General features: G+C 42.0%; 1 protein-coding gene across 1 annotated transcript in view; it reads left to right on the top strand.

Annotated features, from left to right (window-relative positions):
• Positions 1 to 19,328, top strand: part of vps50 (VPS50 EARP/GARPII complex subunit) — a 222,461-nt gene that overhangs the window by 81,024 nt on the left and 122,109 nt on the right. Inside the window, exon 13 of the mRNA XM_036971386.2 lies at positions 15,077 to 15,209. Within this exon, the coding sequence (XP_036827281.1) occupies positions 15,077 to 15,209 (133 nt within the window). The remainder of the gene's footprint in view (positions 1 to 15,076; positions 15,210 to 19,328) is intronic.

Below are 19,328 nucleotides of genomic sequence, written 5' to 3'. Positions count from 1 at the left end.
CTAGGTAAAGCTCCGCCTTATCTCAGTTCACTGGTCACGATGGCAACACCCACCCATAGCACGCGCTCCAGCAGGTGTATCTCACTGATCATCCCTAAAGCCAAAACCTCATTTGGCCACCTCTCCTTCCAGTTCTCTGGTGCCTGCGACTGGAACGAATTGCAAAAATCTCTGAAGCTGGAGACTTTTATCTCCCTCACCAACTTTAAACATCAGCTATCTGAGCAGTTAACCGATCGCTGCAGCTGTACATAGTCCATCGGTATATAGCCCACCCAATTTACCTACCTCATCCCCATACTGTTTTTATTTATTTACTTTTCTCCTCTTTTGCACACCAGTATCTCTACCTGCACATGTTCATCTGATCATTTATCACTCCAGTGTTAATCTGCTAAATTGTAATAATTCCCTCCTATGGCCTATTTATTGCCTACCTACCTCATGCCTTTTGCACACAATGTATATAGATTATTTTTTTCTACTATGTTATTGACTTGTTTATTGTTTATTCCATGTGTAACTCTGTTGTCTGTTCACTCTGCTATGCTTTATCTTGGCCAGGTCGCAGTTGCAAATGAGAACTTGTTCTCAACCAGCCCACCTGGTTAAATAAAGGTGAAATAATAAATAAATAAATAAATAAAAAGGCTATGGCAGGCAAATACATAATTGGCTGCAAGAGGAGCTCCTTCGCCCATGAGTATTTTTTATTTTTTCCCTCAGGGTTTAATAAGTTAAAATTTGGAATAAATGCAGTCATTTCTGTGAATAAAGAATCTCTTGGTGAGGAATATTTATCACAGTAAAGGAGAAAGTGCATCTCTGTTTCTACCTGTCGTGCAGTGACCACATACACGCTCCTCTTTGGGTAGCCATGTCTTTTTATGTCTGCCGGTTTCTATTGCCAATCGGTGGTCACTCAGCCTGTACTTGGTAAGAATCTGTTTCTGCTTCGTATCTCTGACAGAGTAGAGATAATCAGCCAATTCATATTCTCTGTTTAGGGTCAGATAGCAATTTAGTCGGCTTTGGGATTTTGTTTTTCCAATGTTGTAAATATGAGTCCTTTTGATTTGTTCATGATTTTGTTTATTGGAATTCTTTCTTTTGAAGCAGTGCTGGTGTCAGCTTGGTTGGTTAGTTCCAACATCAGCTGACTGAGAGGGCTCGTTCCTGGGCTCTTGGGTTTGAAGTGCTTTAAATTGCAGACTTGAATTTGGACCTGAATTTAGATGTAGCCAAAATTTGTATGATCTTTTCTGTATTTTCATCACGTCTGGAAAGCTGCCCAATTCTGCCCTACATGCATTTGTTGGTGTATTTCTCTCGACTTGTAGAATTTTCCGACAGAATTCTGCAGGTAGGGCTTCAATTGGATGTTTGTCCCACATTTTAAAGTCCAGTTTATTGAGTGGCCCCCAAACCTCACTTCCGTAAAGAGCTATTGGTAGTATTACACTGTCAAATATTTTGGTCCACATTTTAATTGGATGTTGATTTTGAATAATTTCATTTTTATTACATACGATGCTCTGCGGGCTTTTTCTTTGAGTCCATTCACTGCCATATTAAAGTTTCCCGATGCAGATATGGTCAGACCAAGGTAGATTTTTAGTGTGTTCAACTATGGTGTTGTTCAGGGTGAATTTATATTTGTATCTCTTTTTGGGGGGTAAATCATGATTTTTGTTTTTTGGAAAAGTTCTCTCTGTCTCTCTCTCGCTCTGTCTCTCTCGCTCTCTTCCTCTCTCTCTCGCTCTCTTCCTCTCTCTCTTGGTCTGTCTCTCTCGCTCTCTGTCTCTCTCGCTCTCTGTCTCTCTCGCTCTCTGTCTCGCTCGGTCTGTCTCTCTCGCTCGGTCTGTCTCTCTCGCTCGGTCTGTCTGTCTCTCTCGCTCTCTGTCTCTCTCGCTCGGTCTGTCTGTCGTTGTCTGTCTCTCTTGCTCTCTGTCTCTCTCGCTCTCTGTCTCTCTCTTTCTCTGTCTCTCTTTCTCTCTTTCTCTCTCTGACCTGGACTCCATGGCTGAGTCCCAAATTGCACCACATGAACAACTTTTTATTAGCTCCATGGGCCTTGATCAAAAGTAGGGCACTATAAAGGGAATAGGGTGTCCATTGGGGATGCAAACCCTGTCCCCGACTCACTGTTATGACTCTAATAGATGAAGATTACAGCACTAACACACTCTAAAACAACACCATACTATCAAATGACCATCAGTACCACAGCAACCTTCAGAGCCACAGCAGAGCTGAAAGGTACTCACTCTAGGTTGAATGATTTTTCTTGGACAGATAGTGAGAGGGGATGACAGTGGGGAAAGACAGAGGTTGTATGAAAGGGCAGTAGGCCGGATTCAAACCTATACCTTCATTACCTCTAAACCAGTTAGGCCACATAAGGATAATCTCTTGTTTATTACATCATCAAGTACATCACCATTTTATCTCCCCAGGATTCACTCACTGATAACAATCAGTATCTTGATTGTGTAATATGATCTTTTTGACTGGACACTGAGTTATTTACATGGTCCATTGTTCATGTGAAGTACTGGCTCTTTAGTGAGACCCATAGTGGAGGTGAACCTTTCATGGCCTTTCAGCGTTCATATCAGCTTTCATATGAGGCACCAATGAAGTATAAGAACTATGCTGAGTCTCTCTCTCCCCCCTGCGTTTTGTGTTTTCTTCATTATTTAGTGAAACTGATCCTTTCTGAGAACACACAGAACCCCTCGTCTCCCTCCAGCTGTGATAGATAACGTCTATCTTCTTGTGTAACAGCATCAATAAACAGCTCTGTTTGTTGTGACGTCTGCTTTCATTTGCATCAATGATCCCAGATTTCCAGGCTTGGTCGCTCAAAGTCGAGATTTATTTCTTGCTTCCTCTAGTCACTTCTGGAAGTTTCATATACTTCCTTTCATTTATAGAGTTTCTATAGAACTAGTATATATTTATGTGTGCTAAAACTGAATCAAAGGTAGATTTTCCCTCTGAATTAAAATAAAGACATTCAAATCATTTCTTTGCGGTTAATAGTAATGAATGAATCTCAGATGAAACCGACTGTACTGTGTGTCTCCCAAACCGTCCTTGGCATTAAGTTAATATGATGATGATTTCTTCTGGCATGGTATGTTAGCTCACCCATTCCAGCGCATAACTTCCACATTTCAACCTCGGTTTGCCAAATAGGTCTCGCCACAATAGTGTTAGCCAGGCTTTCAATAGTTAATCTATTTTTTAAATGTGCCAGATACAGTAGGTCTGCACTACACTCATCACCGTGGTCACACCAGATGAGTTGATATTGTGCTCTGATAGGTAGGCTATGAAGTCTGAGGAACATTTCCCTATATGTCACTGGAGGGAACTTTTAATTCCTCATGATAGAGGAAGAGAGATGTGGGACAAAGAGTGGCAATGCTCATTAACACTTACTGTAGTGTGAAGGAGAGCAATGAAAAGACAGTTGCTCACTCTGCATGTAGGCGTCTATGAGAGGCATGGTGGCTGACAGTGATAAAGGGGCTGGGATGACATGCTTGTGTCCCTGCTGGACATGCTTGGTACACTGAACATTACTGCTGTGCCACGCTGCCACATATGGTCACCCACTCTGCGCATAATATAAGGTCTCCCTATAATGTTCAATAGTGTACCCTCCTTGACAGTCTCAGGACTGCTTGGGAAGGACACATTTAGCTAATGGTTTGGGGTGTTTGAGAATGAAGTACCATCCATTTTTGTATCCAGATGAGTTGTTTTGGTAAATGATGCAGCAAGTATTTCTCTTATTTTATGAATTTATTTATTTTATTTCACCTTTTATTTAACCAGGTAGGCTAGTTGAGAACAAGTTCTCATTTACAACTGCGACCTGGCCAAGATAAAGCGTAACAATTCGACACATACAACAACACAGAGTTACACATGGAATAAACAAAACATACCGTCAATAATACAGTAGAACAAAAGAAAACAAAAAGTATATATACAGTGAGTGCAAATGAGGTAAGTTAAGGAAATAAATAGGCCATGGTGGCGAAGTAATTACAATATAGCAATTAAACACTGGAATGGTAGATTGGCAGAAGATGAATGTGCAGGTAGAGATACTGGGGTGCAAAGGAGCAAGATAAATAAATACCAGTATGGGGATGAGGTAGGTAGATAGATGGGCTGTTTACAGATGGGCTATGTACAGGTGCAGTGATCTGTAAGTTGCTCTGACAGCTGGTGCTTAAAGCTAGTAAGGGAGATGTGAGTCTCCAGCTTCAGAGATTTTTGCAATTCGTTCCAGTCATTGGCAGCAGAGAACTGGAAGGAAAGACGACCAAAGGAGGAATTGGCTTTGGGGGTGACCAGTGAGATATACCTGCTGGAGCACGTGCTACGAGTGGGTGCTGCTATGGTGACTAGTGAGCTGAGATAAGGCGGGGCTTTACCTAGCAGAGACTTGTAGATAACCTGTAGCCAGTGGGTTTGGCGACGAGTATGAACCGAGGGCCAACAAACGAGAGCATACAGGTCGCAATGGTGGGTAGTGTATGGGGCTTTGGTGACAAAACGGATGGCACTGTGATAGACTGCATCCAGTTTGGTGAGTGTTGGAGGCTATTTTATAGATGACATCACCAAAGTCGAGGATCGGTAGGATGGTCAGTTTTACGAGGGTATGTTTGGCAGCATGAGTGAAGGATGCTTTGTTGCGATATATGAAGCCGATTCTAGATTTACTTTTGGATTGGAGATGCTTACTGTGAGTCTGGAAGGAGAGTTTACAGTCTAACCAGACACCCAGGTATTAGTAGTTGTCCACATATTCTAAGTCAGACCCGTCCAGAGTAGTGATGCTGGACAGGCGAGCAGGTGCGGGCAGTGATCGATTGAATAGCATGCACTTAGTTTTACTTGCGTTTAAGAGCAACATTGCGTTCTCAACAACCTATCCTGGTATTTATTGCAGTGCATTAGCCTGGTTTGGGGGCTCCCCACCTCAGGGCTTATTCCAGAATATATGGTTTAGTTTTTTAGCATTCTGCCAGACAACCGTGCGTTCACAATTTGATCTGACTGCCACCAGAGAAACCCAGTCAAGTGTAACGTGTTGCTCCTGTCCTAACTTTACTCTGCTGCTCCAAAGGCAAATAGGAGTACACATTTCATCATGCCTATAGGGGAGGTGTTGCAGTATATGTTCAGCACCATATTCCTGCAAAATCTTAGAGAGGGTCTCATGTCAAATATTGTTGCTGTGTTGTGGTTGCAAGTTCACCTGCCTCATCTGAAGGCCTCTTCTTTTGGGGTGCTGCTAACTGTCAGCATAATGGATAATGTGTGCAATGCTTGATCGTGTGTGTGATGTTAAGAGTTTTATTTTACTGGGTGACCTGAACATGGACTGGTTAGCAACTAGCTGTCCTCTCAAGAGGAAGCTTCTTACTGTGACTAATGCCTGTAATATGTCCCAGGTTATCACTAAACCAACTAGTGTTGTCCAATCATGTTGGATCTGTGCCATCCACTGATATTGATCATATCTTCACTAATGCTGCATAGCTTTGCTACAAAGTAATATCAGTTCCCATTGGCTGTAGTGACCATAACATTGTGTCAATAACAAGGAAAACCAAAGTGCCAAAGGTTGGACCTAAAGTTGTTTCTAAGAGATAATACAACATGTTTTCTTAGGACACTTGTACATTTTTTTAATGCTGGTCTAATGTGTATGAGGTGAAACTAGACGCAGCACTGGAAGTATTTGTAAAAGTATTCATGTCAGTTGTTGACAAGCCTGTTAAGAAACTAACTGGGAGAACTGAGGCCTCTGGATTGATGATTCATTGAAAAATTGTATGTTTCAAAGAAATGATGCGAAAGAGGTGGTTAACAAGTCAGGCACAGCTGATTGGTTGACATATTGTCAATGGAGAAATGTTGTGACCTAAACTTAACATAAAAAACTAGAAATGTAATTACCAAACTATGATAAATGACATAAAACACAATGGGAAAAGACTTCCAGTTCATCTCCATCATTTATTGAAGTTGATGGGTGATTTATAACAGTGAGCCATCATATTTCAGTATAAAAGATCCAATATTGAAAGTGAAAGATTGCCAATAATTTGACAACATTGAACATTGAGACATATTTTAGTATAAAAAATGTAATATTGAAAGTGAATGATCGTTGTTTTGAGTTTGGTCAAGTTAGTGTGGGAGTGGTGGAAAAACTATTGTTATCCATCCATAATGATGAGCCAGCTGGTATAGAAAACCTTGTTGGGAAACTACTGAGAATGGTAGCAGACTGTATTACCACCAGGTACAGACAACCTTGTTGGGAAACTACTGAGAATGGTAGCAGACTGTATTACCACCAGGTATAGACAACCTTGTTGGGAAACTACTGAGAATGGTAGCAGACTGTATTACCACCAGGTATAGACAACCTTGTTGGGAAACTACTGAGAATGGTAGCAGACTGTATTACCACCAGGTATAGACAACCTTGTTGGGAAACTACTGAGAATGGTAGCAGACTGTATTACCACCAGGTACAGACAACCTTGTTGGGAAACTACTGAGAATGATAGCAGACTGTATTACCACCAGGTATAGACAACCTTGTTGGGAAACTACTGAGAATGGTAGCAGACTGTATTACCACCAGGTACAGACAACCTTGTTGGGAAACTACTGAGAATGATAGCAGACTGTATTACCACCAGGTATAGACAACCTTGTTGGGAAACTACTGAGAATGGTAGCAGACTGTATTACCACCAGGTACAGACAACCTTGTTGGGAAACTACTGAGAATGATAGCAGACTGTATTACCAGACCTATTTGCTGTATCTTTAACCAAATCCTAAAGGAGTGTGTTAGGGCTGACCCCATTTCGTCAACTGGTTGATTGTTTGGTCGATAGGCTGTTGGTCGAGCCGTCTCAAATATGTATATTCTTGTCTGATTCACGCGCGTCTCAGTGGGCTCATCCATTTAGGAGGCGGTTGGGACGTCACGGTCCTACAAAAAGTAGCGTGGCTAAAATGCACAAGGCACGTCTCTCTACAGAATATGCGCTCTCTCTTGAAATTTTGTGCACATTCATAGTTTTATATGTGTGAATTGTTTGCCTTTTGATTGTTAGTCTATCAATTCCCCACTACATACAGTAGTAACCTATATTTACCATTAATTCCCATAATTTGTAATCTACAGTGTTTGTTTGGTTACGGTAATTTCTGTTAATGCATTCAATTTATTATTATTGTTATTTAGTGTTCTTATTGTCGTTGCTTGCAGAGCTCACAATTTATGCTACACTTGTAAGAAATACATTTTAGTTTATTTCTTTCCATTTTCGAGTTTTGGGAATTGATACATTTTGTTTGGAGTGCTCCTGTCAATGTTGAGTAAGGACATGCATCTGATTCGGCCTACTCATATAGAAGTTGACCTAGGCTACCTGGCCTTTGTGCAAATGTAGGTCTGTCCATTTGGAGATGTCTGGTAGTATTTCTGCTAGTCTTAACTCACCACCATTAATGAGCTGTGGAGTTTCTCAAAGTGTTTGTTTCTTCACTTCAAACAGCAAGTCAAATAAGTGTGTTTTTAGAATCCGTTAAGAATGACAATAGTTCCTCAATATATTTCCAGCTCTATCCCTTTTGGTAACCACTAGAAAAATGTCATGCTCTGATCCAGTGGAAACATCATAAAATCCCTGATTACTTCCTATCCCTTGCACCTATAGCTGTGTCTGTCCCGAGCTCACTGGCACAGGAAACTCTGAAGGCCCATACTATTTTATACAATGTTGCAAGTTTTCTAGTGCTAGCTTCAGTCCCAACATAGTTTATAGTTGATACAATGTTTCAAGTTCATTGACTACGCATAGCCGGCCTGTCTTCGATGTGATTAATAGGATATTTACAGTATTTTTCTCAGTATATTTTCTACCTGTAGGCTGCCATATTTTTATTTGTTGGCTTTAGGTAGGCTATTTTTACACAGTTTGCAATATAAGTTACTTTTAGATTTCTATAATTTTCTTTTAGATTAACCTCATGACACTGATTTGGAGATACGACTATAATCAGTTAAATGAAACTGTTCCATGAAAATCATAACTGACACTCAGATCGGTGTAAATGGTAACAAATTTGCACTCCAAATGAAAAAATGTGCCGACCCTGGAGTATCCTATTACTAGCAACTTGAGGAGCGTAATGACAGAATCTGTGAAGACAGCAGAAGCAGCAGCGGGGTCGGGAACAGTATTTTTCCCTTCTAGTTAGGTTATTTGGATTTCTGGCACCCTCTTGAGTCATTTGTCTTTTTTTATCAAACAGCATGCTTAAAGCATCAGACAAGCTCAGTACATACAGTTGAAGTCGGAAGTTTACATACACCTTAGCTAAATACATTTAAACTCAGTTTTTCTCAATTCCTGACATTTAATCCTAGTAAAGATTCCCTGTCTTAGGTCAGTTAGGATCACCACTTTATTTTAAGAATGTGAAATGTCAGAATAATAGTAGAGAGTGATCTATTTCAGGTTTTATTTATTTCATCACATTCCCAGTGGGTCAGAAGTTTACATACACTCAATTAGTATTTGGTAGCATTGCCTTTAAATTGTTTAACTTGGGTCAAACGTTTCGGGTAGCCTTCCACAAGCTTCCCACAATAAGTTGGGTGAATGTTGGCCCGTTCCTCCTGACAGAGCTGGTGTAACTGAGTCAGGTTTGTAGGCCCCCTTGCTCACACAGGTTTTTTCAGTTCTGCCCACAAATGTTCTATAGGATTGAGGTCAGGGCTTTGTGATGGCCACTCCAATAACTTGACTTTGTTGTCCTTAAGCCATTTTGCCACAACTTTGGAAGTATGCTTGGGGTCATTGCCCATTTGGGAAGACCCATTTGTGACCAAGCTTTAACTACCTGACTGATGTCTTGAGATGTTGCTTCAATATATCCACAATTTACCATCCTCATGATGCCATCTATTTTGTGAAGTGCACCAGTCCCTCCTGCAGCAAAACACCCCCACAACATGACACTGCCACCCCTGTGCTTCACGGTTGGGATGGTGTTCTTCAGCTTGCAAGCGTCTCTTTTTCCTCCAAACATAAAGATTGTCATTATGGCCAAACAGTTCTATTTTGTTTCATCAGAGGAGAGGACATTTCTCTGAGAAGTACGATCTTTGTCCCCATGTGCAGTTGTAAACCGTAGTCTGGCTTTGTTATGGAGACTTTGGGGCAGTGGCTTCTTCCGTGATGAGCGGCCTTTCAGGTTAAGTCAGTATAGGACTAATTTTACTGTGGATATTGATACTTTTGTACCTGTTTCATCCAGCATCTTCACAAGGTCGTTTGCTGTTGTTCTGGGATTGATTTGCACTTTTCGCACCAAACTACGTTCATCTCTAGGAGACACGTCTCCTTCCTGAGCGGTATGACGACTGCGTGGTCCCATGGTGTTTGTACTTGCGTACTATTGTTTGTACAGATGAACGTGGTACCTTCAGGCGTTTGGAAATTGCGAGGTCTACAATTGTTTTTCTGAGGTCTTGGCTGATTTATTTTGATTTTCCCATGATGTCAAGCAAAGAGGCACAGAGTTTGAAGGTATCAGAGCAGAGCAGCACGCCTTGCCCTTATATGCACATACAGAACTAACATCAACATGCATGCGGGTCTTTCCTTGTTGAGGTTTGACGACCTATTCGTTTTGTAGTTTTTATCAGAAGCAATACTTCAGAGTTCCAGATTGTCTGCATAATCAAATAACATTCAGCTCAGACACTTATACTGTGCATTCAGAAAGTATTCAGACCACTTGACTTTTTCCACATTTTGTTACATTACAGCCTTATTCTAAAATTTAATAAATAGTTTTTCCCCCTCATCAATCTACATACAATACCCCATAATGACAAAGAAAAAACAGGTTTTTAGAAATGTTTGCAAATGTATTAAAAATAAGAAACTGATATCACTTTTACATAGGTATTCAGACCCTTTACTCAGTACTTTGTTGAAGCCCCTTTGACAGTGATCGATCACAGCCTCGTCTTCTCGGGTATGATGCTACAAGCTTGGCACACCTGTATTTGGGGAGTTTCTCCCAGTCTTCTCTTCAGATCTTCTTAAGCTCTGTCAGGTTGGATGGGGAGCGTCGCTGCACAGCTATTTTCAGATCTCTCCATAGATGTTCGATCGGGTTCAAGTCCTGGGTCTGGCTGGGCCACTTAAGGACGTTGAGACTTGTCCTGAAGCCACGCACAGTATTGGGACGTGAAATCATCTCAACATTAGTCCACAGTCCAGGTCTGAAAACTTCTGACAAAGTTTGATTTCGGAGTGAACCAACATGGTACCTTGCCCAAGGTGTGGGAAGTTGTAGTGGCTTGCCAGTGTCACCACTGCTTGAGGAGTCTAGCTGCACTTTGATGGAGGAGGACACATGTTGTGCTTTTCTGGCTCGGCAGATCTGCAGATTTCTGACTAGCAGGCAGGGCGCTGCTTTTTTTAATCCCCTGCAGTTTTGGGAAAAGCACTAGGATTACATCTGAAAATGGAAGTGTATTGGCTAAAAACCATGCCTCCCCCCAACCCTACGCAGTTCTCTGTCAGAAGAGTCCCTATGCTGCTGAGCATAGGCATACACTGCATCCATCCTCTTAAAATAGATCCACTATGTAGCATATGGAGTGATCTGGGATGTCTCTCCATACATCAAACCCTCTGAAGTCTGCGATCCAACCTGCCCTATGGAGGTGTTGAGGAGCCACTTTGATCAGAGAGAAAACACCCAGCTGTGACCTTACCCTGAGCAGGGGTAGAGTCTGTGTGTGTCCCTGTCTGTGTGTCCCCCTGAGGGGGGACTTGGAAGGGGTCAGGCAGTGCCCCCTGAAGAAGCCAAGGAGGTAATTTCTTCTTATCAGACCTACTATAGATCACAGAGCCCCAGCGGCCCCCTTCTCCTGACAATTAGTCCCAGTTGCCTGGCAACGTGGTGTGATATTTCCTACCGTAGCAGGAGAGCATCACCATCAAATGGCAGGGCTGGACCATTGATTGTCCGCTTGGATGTGGATCACTAATTTAACACTGTTCACAGGTAGCCACTGGGTTTGGATGGGAAAGGGAGGCAATTTACACTGGAATATTGCATTGTCCTTGCATTTACCCATGATACTCCCCAATAATAGCAACATTCTCATAACATCCCACAGTAAGGGAATGCTTGATGCATCAGTGACTTGTTACGGGGGTATTGGAAAGACGTGGGAGGGGCTGTGATGAAATGGATCTTGCAATCAGCAGTGTGTGTGTGTGTGTGTGTGTGTGTGTGTGTGTGTGTGTGTGAGTGAGAAGAAAGGCATGACGGTTTCAGGATCCTGATCCTGTTCCTCCATTAGACTCCTGAGGGGACAGACAGCGATAACACTGACTGGTTGCATCCTATGATGCCATACTGGGCTTGTAAACGGAAACGGTTTGGAGCTAACTTAATTAAACCAGTCCAATTAAAAAAAATGCTTGTTTTCAATGAAAAACGTTTTCCTACAGTTTGCGCAAATTAGTACACCATGGGTTATATGGGGTTGTTTTATACTGTACAGGTGACTTTTAAAGTCAATGTGTGAGACATATTTATGTGACCGTTTTTCCCAAGAAACCAGTGTCTGTGTCAAGCCGAAAATCATTTTCCAATCTGAAGAATTTCAGGTGGTATTTGAGGAGATTCAGGGCAAAATATTTCTAGGTGTGTTTATTGTACACTTCAGGAGGACTACAGTTAAGCACATTCAGACAAGGCTGCTAAACTACGCTAATTATTCCAGTGACTGTTGTTGAATGTTAATGTGAGGTGTTTTACCAACCGAGTATGTCATGGCTGATGAGTATCCTGATGTTAGGGAAGTACTGTAGGAGTGCATCCTAAATGCCACCCTATTATCTATGGCTGTGGAAAAGCTACAATACATATTTTTGTTGTGGCCCCGGACAAGCACACCTGATTCTACTTGTCATCTAATCATCAAGCCCTTGACAAGTTGAATCAGGTGAGTCTGTCCAGGGGTATAACACAAATGTGTGCTGTTGGGAGGACTGGAGTTGGGAACCTCTGCTCTATAGAGTACTTTTGACTCGCTAAGTGCTAGTGTTCTCGCTCCAGACTGAGCTTGATGATTCATTTCTACCACACCCAGCAAACGGTACTAAAACAATAGAAGGTTCTATTATTATTCTGGAATGTTCCTATAACATTCACCTCAGGCTCTCTGTAAATGTTTGACTTTTAACCAACCTCTTTCCTGTAAGTCTTTTATGTTGGTTGCCGTGGGCTCTATGGCATGGCAACGTTTCATTTGTGGATATTGCAAAATAAAGAACACCACATGGGGAAGAAAGTTGCTCCTTTATTGTGATGTTTGTGTAATACAAACATAAACGGTCATACACATGAACTGGCCAATGTTAATCAAAACCACTACAACTCTAACTCTAGTTTGGGCAATAGCGATCCTTGTTACCCATTAGCATTGGAGCTATGCAACACTAGTGATGCAATGTCATGCTATTTTAGAGACGGGAGGTCACTGAATGATATCAGTCACTCGACTCACTATTTGTGATCATGAATTTTCTCCTCAAAGGTCTCACCCAGGCGCGCTTGGAGAAAATATTTGGCAGCCGAGGGGGTCTGGCAGCCTGAACCCTGGTGTCGTCTAATTTGCAGGCTAGCGGTTAACTCTGAGAGGGGAAAGATAGACGGCTGTGATGCATAAATTGCTCTGGAACCCTTCGCTCCTGTTAGCTTTTCCACAGCCGGGGTCTGTGTTGCTATGCACCGTTTCCCCCGTAGAAACCCCGGTGTGCGTGGCTCACTGTCGGTAATTTACACCTGCTTGGTAGAGGGAACAGTTCTCTCTCTCACACACACACACACACACATGGGCACTTACACGCACACACGTGCTATGTTTAAAACAAATGGCATCGGGGCTTCCGGTGAGAACAAGCTCTGCGGTCTCCAGAACCTTTTTAGAATCGCAATGATGAATCGTTAGTCTCTGATGGTGTTGAAAACCACGTCTGTGTCAGGCCGTGAGGTATGTAGCCGCAGAGTCCTGTGCACCACTGGGTTTGACAGGGCATGCCTCTAACGCCAGCCGTAGAGAGTTAAACGATGCTAGAGTCTATGTGGAGGTTGGCCAAATCCTAACTCCACTCATTTGCCCTTTCCATAGAGTGCTGTTTTTAATTTTGACCTGTTTTGAATGAAGTTGAGAAACCCCAAAAATGCTCCAACTGTCATCATGACGTCTGTATAATATATACAGTACCAGTCAACAGTTTGGACACACCTACTCATTCAGGGGTTTTTCTTTATCTTTACTATTTGGACTCAGACCATTGCTCGTGTTTCTTGGCCCAAGCAAGTCTCTTCTTATTATTGGTGTCCTTTAGTAGTGGTTTCTTTGCAGCAGTTCGACCATGAAGGCCTGATTCACACAGTCTCTGAACAGTTGATGTTGAGGTGTGTCTGTTGCTTGAACTCTGTGAAGCATTTATTTGGGCTGCAATTTCTGAGGCTGGTAACTCTCTAATGAACTTTTCCTCTGCAGCAGAGGTAACTCTGGGTCTTCCTTTCCTGTGGCGGTCCTCATGAGAGCCAGTTTCATCATAGTGCTTGATGGTTTTTGCGACTGCACTTGAAGAAACTTTTAAAGTTCTTGACATTTTCTGGATTGACTGATCTTCATGTCTTAAAGTAATGATGGACTGTCATTTCTCTTTGCTTATTTGAACTGTTCTTGCAATAATATGGACTTGGTCTTTTACCAAATAGGGTTATCTTCTGTATACCACCCCTACCTTGTCACAACACAACTGATTGGCGGGGTGGCAGGCAGCCTAGTGGTTAGAGTGTTGGGCCAGTAATCAAAAGGTTGCTAGATCGAATCCCTGAGCTGACAAGGTAAAAATCTGTCGTTCTGCCCCTGAACAAGGTAGTTTACCACTGTTCCTAGGCCGTCATTGTAAATAAGAATTTATTCTTAACTGACTTGCCTAGTTGAAAAATATATATATTTTTGGGGGCTCAAACGCATGAAGAAGGAAAGAAATTCCTCAAATGTACTTTTAACAAGGCACACCTGTTAACATTCCAGGTGACTACCTCATGAAGCTGGTTGACAGAATGCCAAGAGTGTGCAAAGCTGTCATCAAGGCAAAGGGTGGCTACTTTGAAGAATCTCAAATATAAAATAGATTTAGTTTATCACTTTTTTGGTTACTAGATTGTTCCTTATGTGTTATTTCATAGTTTTGATGTCTTCACTATTGTTCTACAATAAAGAAAAACCCTTGAATGAGTAGGTGTGTCCAAACTTTTGACTGGTACTGTATATAATCGACAATATTTTGATATGCGTCATTAGAACTGCAGTCTCTTCATCCCTCCATCATTTACATAGGCCAATGTGTAAAGTATTACTACATTGCGTTGTGCCTGAAAATGTCCCACAAGAGGCGGGTAGTGTTTTGAAGGGCCTAATAAAGGTCTGTGTGCAATAGACATACATTTATGGAAATGTCCTTTTTGTTTACGTTCAGTCAGTCAGCCACAGGGAATTCATTGGTGTTAGACATTGTGGTCGTTGGAATGGTTTCAGGCTCATTACTGAACTGTCGGTGTCTGTGGGTCAGTCACGCACACACACTGTTCTGTCTCTCTGGCTGCAAGACCGTTTGAAGATCAGCGTCTGTCTTGCTTGCATCAGCCGTACCCCTGTCTGTCCCTCTGTGCATCTGTCTGTCCCCGTCAGTGCCACTCTCTCTCGCTGTCTGTCCCTCTGTCTGTCCCTCTGTCTGTCTGTCTGTTTGTCCCCCTGGCAAGCTGTCTGTGTGTCTGCCAGCCAGTCTGTCTCTCTATCTTGCTGTCTCGCTCTCTGTCTCTCTATCTTGCTGTCTCGCTCTGTCTCACTATCTTGCTGTCTCGCTCTCTTTTTTAACATTTCTGTCTCCCGTCTGGTCCACAGCACATCACTCAAGACAGCTACGTCCCCTGCCTGAGCGACCTGTGCAAGGCATTGTGGGAGGTGATGCTCAGCTACCACCGGACCATGCAGTGGCATGAGGAGCAAGACAAGGAGGAGCCCCCACCCACCACAGGTATGCCTGTCACACCAATATCTGTCCCCTCAATATGTCCTGCCTCAGTGGTGGAAAAAGTTCCCACTTGTCATACTTGAGTAAAGATGCCTTGATAGCAAATGACTCAAGTGAAAGTCACCTAGTAAAATCCTACTTGAGTAAAAGTCTGAAAGTATTTGGTCTTAAATATACTTAAGAATCAAAAGTAAATGAAATTGCTCAAATATACTTAAGAATCAAAGTAAAAGTATAAATCATTTCAAATTCCTTATTTTAAGCAAACCAGATGGCACCATTTTCTTTCTTTCTTTATAGATAGCAAGGGGCACTCCAACACATCATTTAGAAACGAAGCATGTGTTTAGTGAGTCCAACAGATCAGAGGCAGTAGGGATGACCAGGGATGTTCTCTTTAGAAGTGTGTGAATTAGACCATTTTACTGTCCTGCTAAGCATTCAAAATGTAACGAGTACTTTTGGGTGTCAGGGAAAATGTATGGAATGAAAAGTACATTATTTTCTTTAGGAATGTATAAATAATAAAGTATAGATACCTCCAAAAATGACTTAAGTAGTACTTTCAAGTATTTTTACTTAAGTACTTTACACCACTGCTCTTCCCTTTAATTCAGCACCCCAAAGCACTGTCCCCTCCCCTTTAATAAAGGCAAGTGACCACTCTAAAGCCCTTATTCATCATCGGTCCTCCAAGGTAACCTCTGTTATTTCTAAAGCCCTGATTCCTATACCCTACACCTAAAGAAGAAGTGGAGGAGGCTGCTACAGGTACTGTAAGCATGCCACACCAATACTCTCTCCCCTTCAATGCAGCATAGCCCTGTCCCCTCCCCTTTCATTCAGGCAAGCGACCATTAAAACCCTTATTTACCACCCTCTACCTGCTCTAACTTTTATAGCCCTGATTCCCTTATGCGTAATACACCTAAAGCCCCTTGAACATCCCGTATGGTAATAAACCCTTCTTCAGCTGCCCTCAGGTCAGTTCACCTTGTATTTCTCCAGGCGTTTACTCCCCCTCGTCCTCTAGAAGTTCTTAGAAACCAGCGGTTGAGCTGCAGTAGTGTTCCCTCCATGCTCCTGGCTCTTTTAATCAGCTGCCCCTAAATCAATTTAAGCTGATTCAGCAAAAACAAAGGGGGGGGGGGGGTTGACTTTCATTGAGGCCCCACAGACTTAAACCCAGAGATTGATGGATTTCGAAGTATTGCATTTGCACTTAATAGAGGTGAGCTACTGCCCCGTTGTCTACCCTGCCCATATAACAGAAGTGGTTGTGAATGCGCAGCCCCACATTTGCACAGCCCACATTGGCTTGATAGTATGGGTAATTGAGGTAGATCGCCACTGTGTTGATAGTCAAGTGGAATTTATTTTCTAGTGTTACTTCAGTGGCTCTCCCTCTCTCAGGCTGTCCATGTGGAATGTCATTGAGCCGACCAGGCCTGAAAGCACGTCGCTGGCCAAGTCACTGAGTCTTCTCCAAAGACTTCCTGTCCAAACATTAGAATCTAATGATTCATTCTAATGATTAGTTGAGTCATTTAAAATAATCCACACGGTAAGCAATGGAGACAAACTGATATTTAACACTGAGTATTCATTTCCATTCCATGATCATGTTCATTTCCATATAAGCACCATTTTGATTGACGTTTATTGATTGTCCTTCAATAGGAAATGACTGATTCCTTTTTCCTAATTACATGTAGACACCCTCATGTCCCTCAGTGCCCCACCCCTCTGTCAGGACTTATTTCTTGTATTTAGGATGTTTCAGTACAGCCAAGAGGGATGACCAATTGCTTACGTGATAATCAGATTGTATCAAATGTAGTGTTGATCTCCTTTCCTGGGAACCTCTTATTTCCCCCGTCACAATTTAAACAAGGTTACCAAGTGCAACAAGCTACTGGTTGATCTGCTGGAGCAACAGTACTATTCTATACAGGGCCCAAAGTACTGTCACCACTGTTTGGTGGCTGGTAGGATGTTGTGGATGAATGTGCATGGGTAGCCGCGTAATGGGTAGCCTCGTAATGGAGCCTGTTTGACAATCAGACTGGTTCAAACATCATGACTGGTTGTGTTTTTGCCGCAATAAAAGTTAAAACATTTTTGCAGTTCAATGACAATTCTTTATGACCATGCTCACAGAGATGGTATTGAATTAATAGGGATTCTATATGTAAAAACAAATTCAATCTACTTTCAGCCCTGACTCTATATACAGTTGAAGTCGGAAGTTTGTATACACTTAGGTTGGAGTCATTAAAACTCATTTTTCAACCACTCCACAAATTTCTTGTTAACAAACTATAGTTTTGGCAAGTCGGTTAGGACATCTACTTTGTGCATGACGCAAGTAATTTTCCCAACAATTGTTTACAGACAGATTAATTCACTGTGTCACAATTCCAGTGGGTTTACATACACGAAGTTGACTGTATCTTAAAATAGCTTGGAATATTACAGAAAATGTCATGGTTTTAGAAGCTTCTGTTAGGCTAATTGACATCATTTGAGTCAATTGCAGGTGTACCTGTGGATGTATTTCAAGGCCTACCTTCAAACTCAGTGCCTCTTTGCTTGACATCATGGGAAAATCTAAAGAAATCAGCCAAGACTTCAGAAAAAATTGTAGAGGTCCACAAGTCTGGTTCAACCTTGGGAGCAATTTCCAAATGCCTGAAGGTACCACGGTCATCTGTACAAACAAAAGTACGCAAGTATAAACACCATGGGACCACGCAGCCGCCATACCACTCAGGAAGGAGACGCGTTCTGTCTCCTAGAGATTAACATACTTTGGTGTGAAAAGTGCAAATTAATCCCAGAACAACAGCAAAGGACCTTGTCACCATGTTGGAGGAAACGGGTACAAAATTGTCTATATCCACAGTAAAACGAGTCCTATATCGACATAACCTGAAAGACCGCTTAGCAAGGAAGAAGCCACTGCTCCAAACCGCCCCAAAAAAGCTACGGTTTGCAACTGCTGCAGGAGGGAATGGTGCACTTCACAAAATAGATGGCATCACGAGGATGGTAAATTATGTGGATATATTGAAGCAACATCTCAAGACATCAGTCAGGAAGTTAAAGCTTGGTCGCAAATGGGTCTTCCAAATGGACAATGACCCCAAGCATACTTCCAAAGTTGTGGCAAAATGGCTTAAGGACAACAAAGTCAAGGTATTGGAGTGGCCATCACAAAGCCCTGACCTCAATCCTATATAAAATGTGTTGGCGGAACTGAAAAAGCGTGTGCGAGCAAGGAGGCCTACAAACCTGACTTAGTTACACCAGCTCTGTTAGGAGGAATGGGCCAAAATTCACCCAAATTATTGTGGGAAGCTTGTGGAAGGCTACCCGAGACGTTTGACCCAAGTTAAACAATTTAAAGGCAATGCTACTGAATACTAATTGAGTGTATGTAAACTTCTGACCCACTGGGAATGTGATGAAAGAAATAAAAGCTGAAATAAATCATTCTCTACTATTATTCTGACATTTCACATTCTTAAAATAAAGTGGTGATCCTAACTGACCTAAGACAGGGAATTTTTACTATGATTAAATGTCAAGAATTGTGAAAAACTGAGTTTAAATGTATTTGACTAAGGTGTATGTAAACTTCCGACTTCAACTGTAACTATAAGCCAAAGAGAGCATGTAGCTAGATCATTTGAAACCACAGAGGCAGTCCAAGACGGGTTTATGTTGGGATTAACAAGACAACTCCAGCTTGTGTCATCACTAATGTCACATTCCTTAGGTATCCAAGCTTAGTAAACACAACTGGTGGCTCTGTTTCCATAGCGATAAAGTTTCAGGTTTCACGTAGAGTTAATCTCTTCCAGGGGAGTGTTGGTTTCAAGGTAGCTCACTGGAGTCGTTTTCATTTGGTGAATTGTATTTGTTCAACTTTCAAAGACTAAACAGTAGCTTTGGATCAAATCCAGAATTTGTTCTTTCTCAGTGGGAAGGGGGTTCAATTTCCCCCTTCAGTACATTAGCTTGATTAACGAAATGGACGATGACGAGTAGGACCACAGTTATGCCCTTATCCCCTAAATCGTTGACGACAGTCACAAATGACACGCTATTCCCTGTATA

This window comes from Oncorhynchus mykiss, chromosome 30, assembly GCF_057628025.1.
Source record: "Oncorhynchus mykiss isolate SJ-2025 chromosome 30, ASM5762802v1, whole genome shotgun sequence".
NCBI classification, from domain to species: Eukaryota; Metazoa; Chordata; class Actinopteri; order Salmoniformes; family Salmonidae; genus Oncorhynchus; species Oncorhynchus mykiss.
The sequence above is the reverse complement of the archived record's forward strand: the minus strand, read 5'-3'. Positions and strand labels throughout refer to the sequence as shown.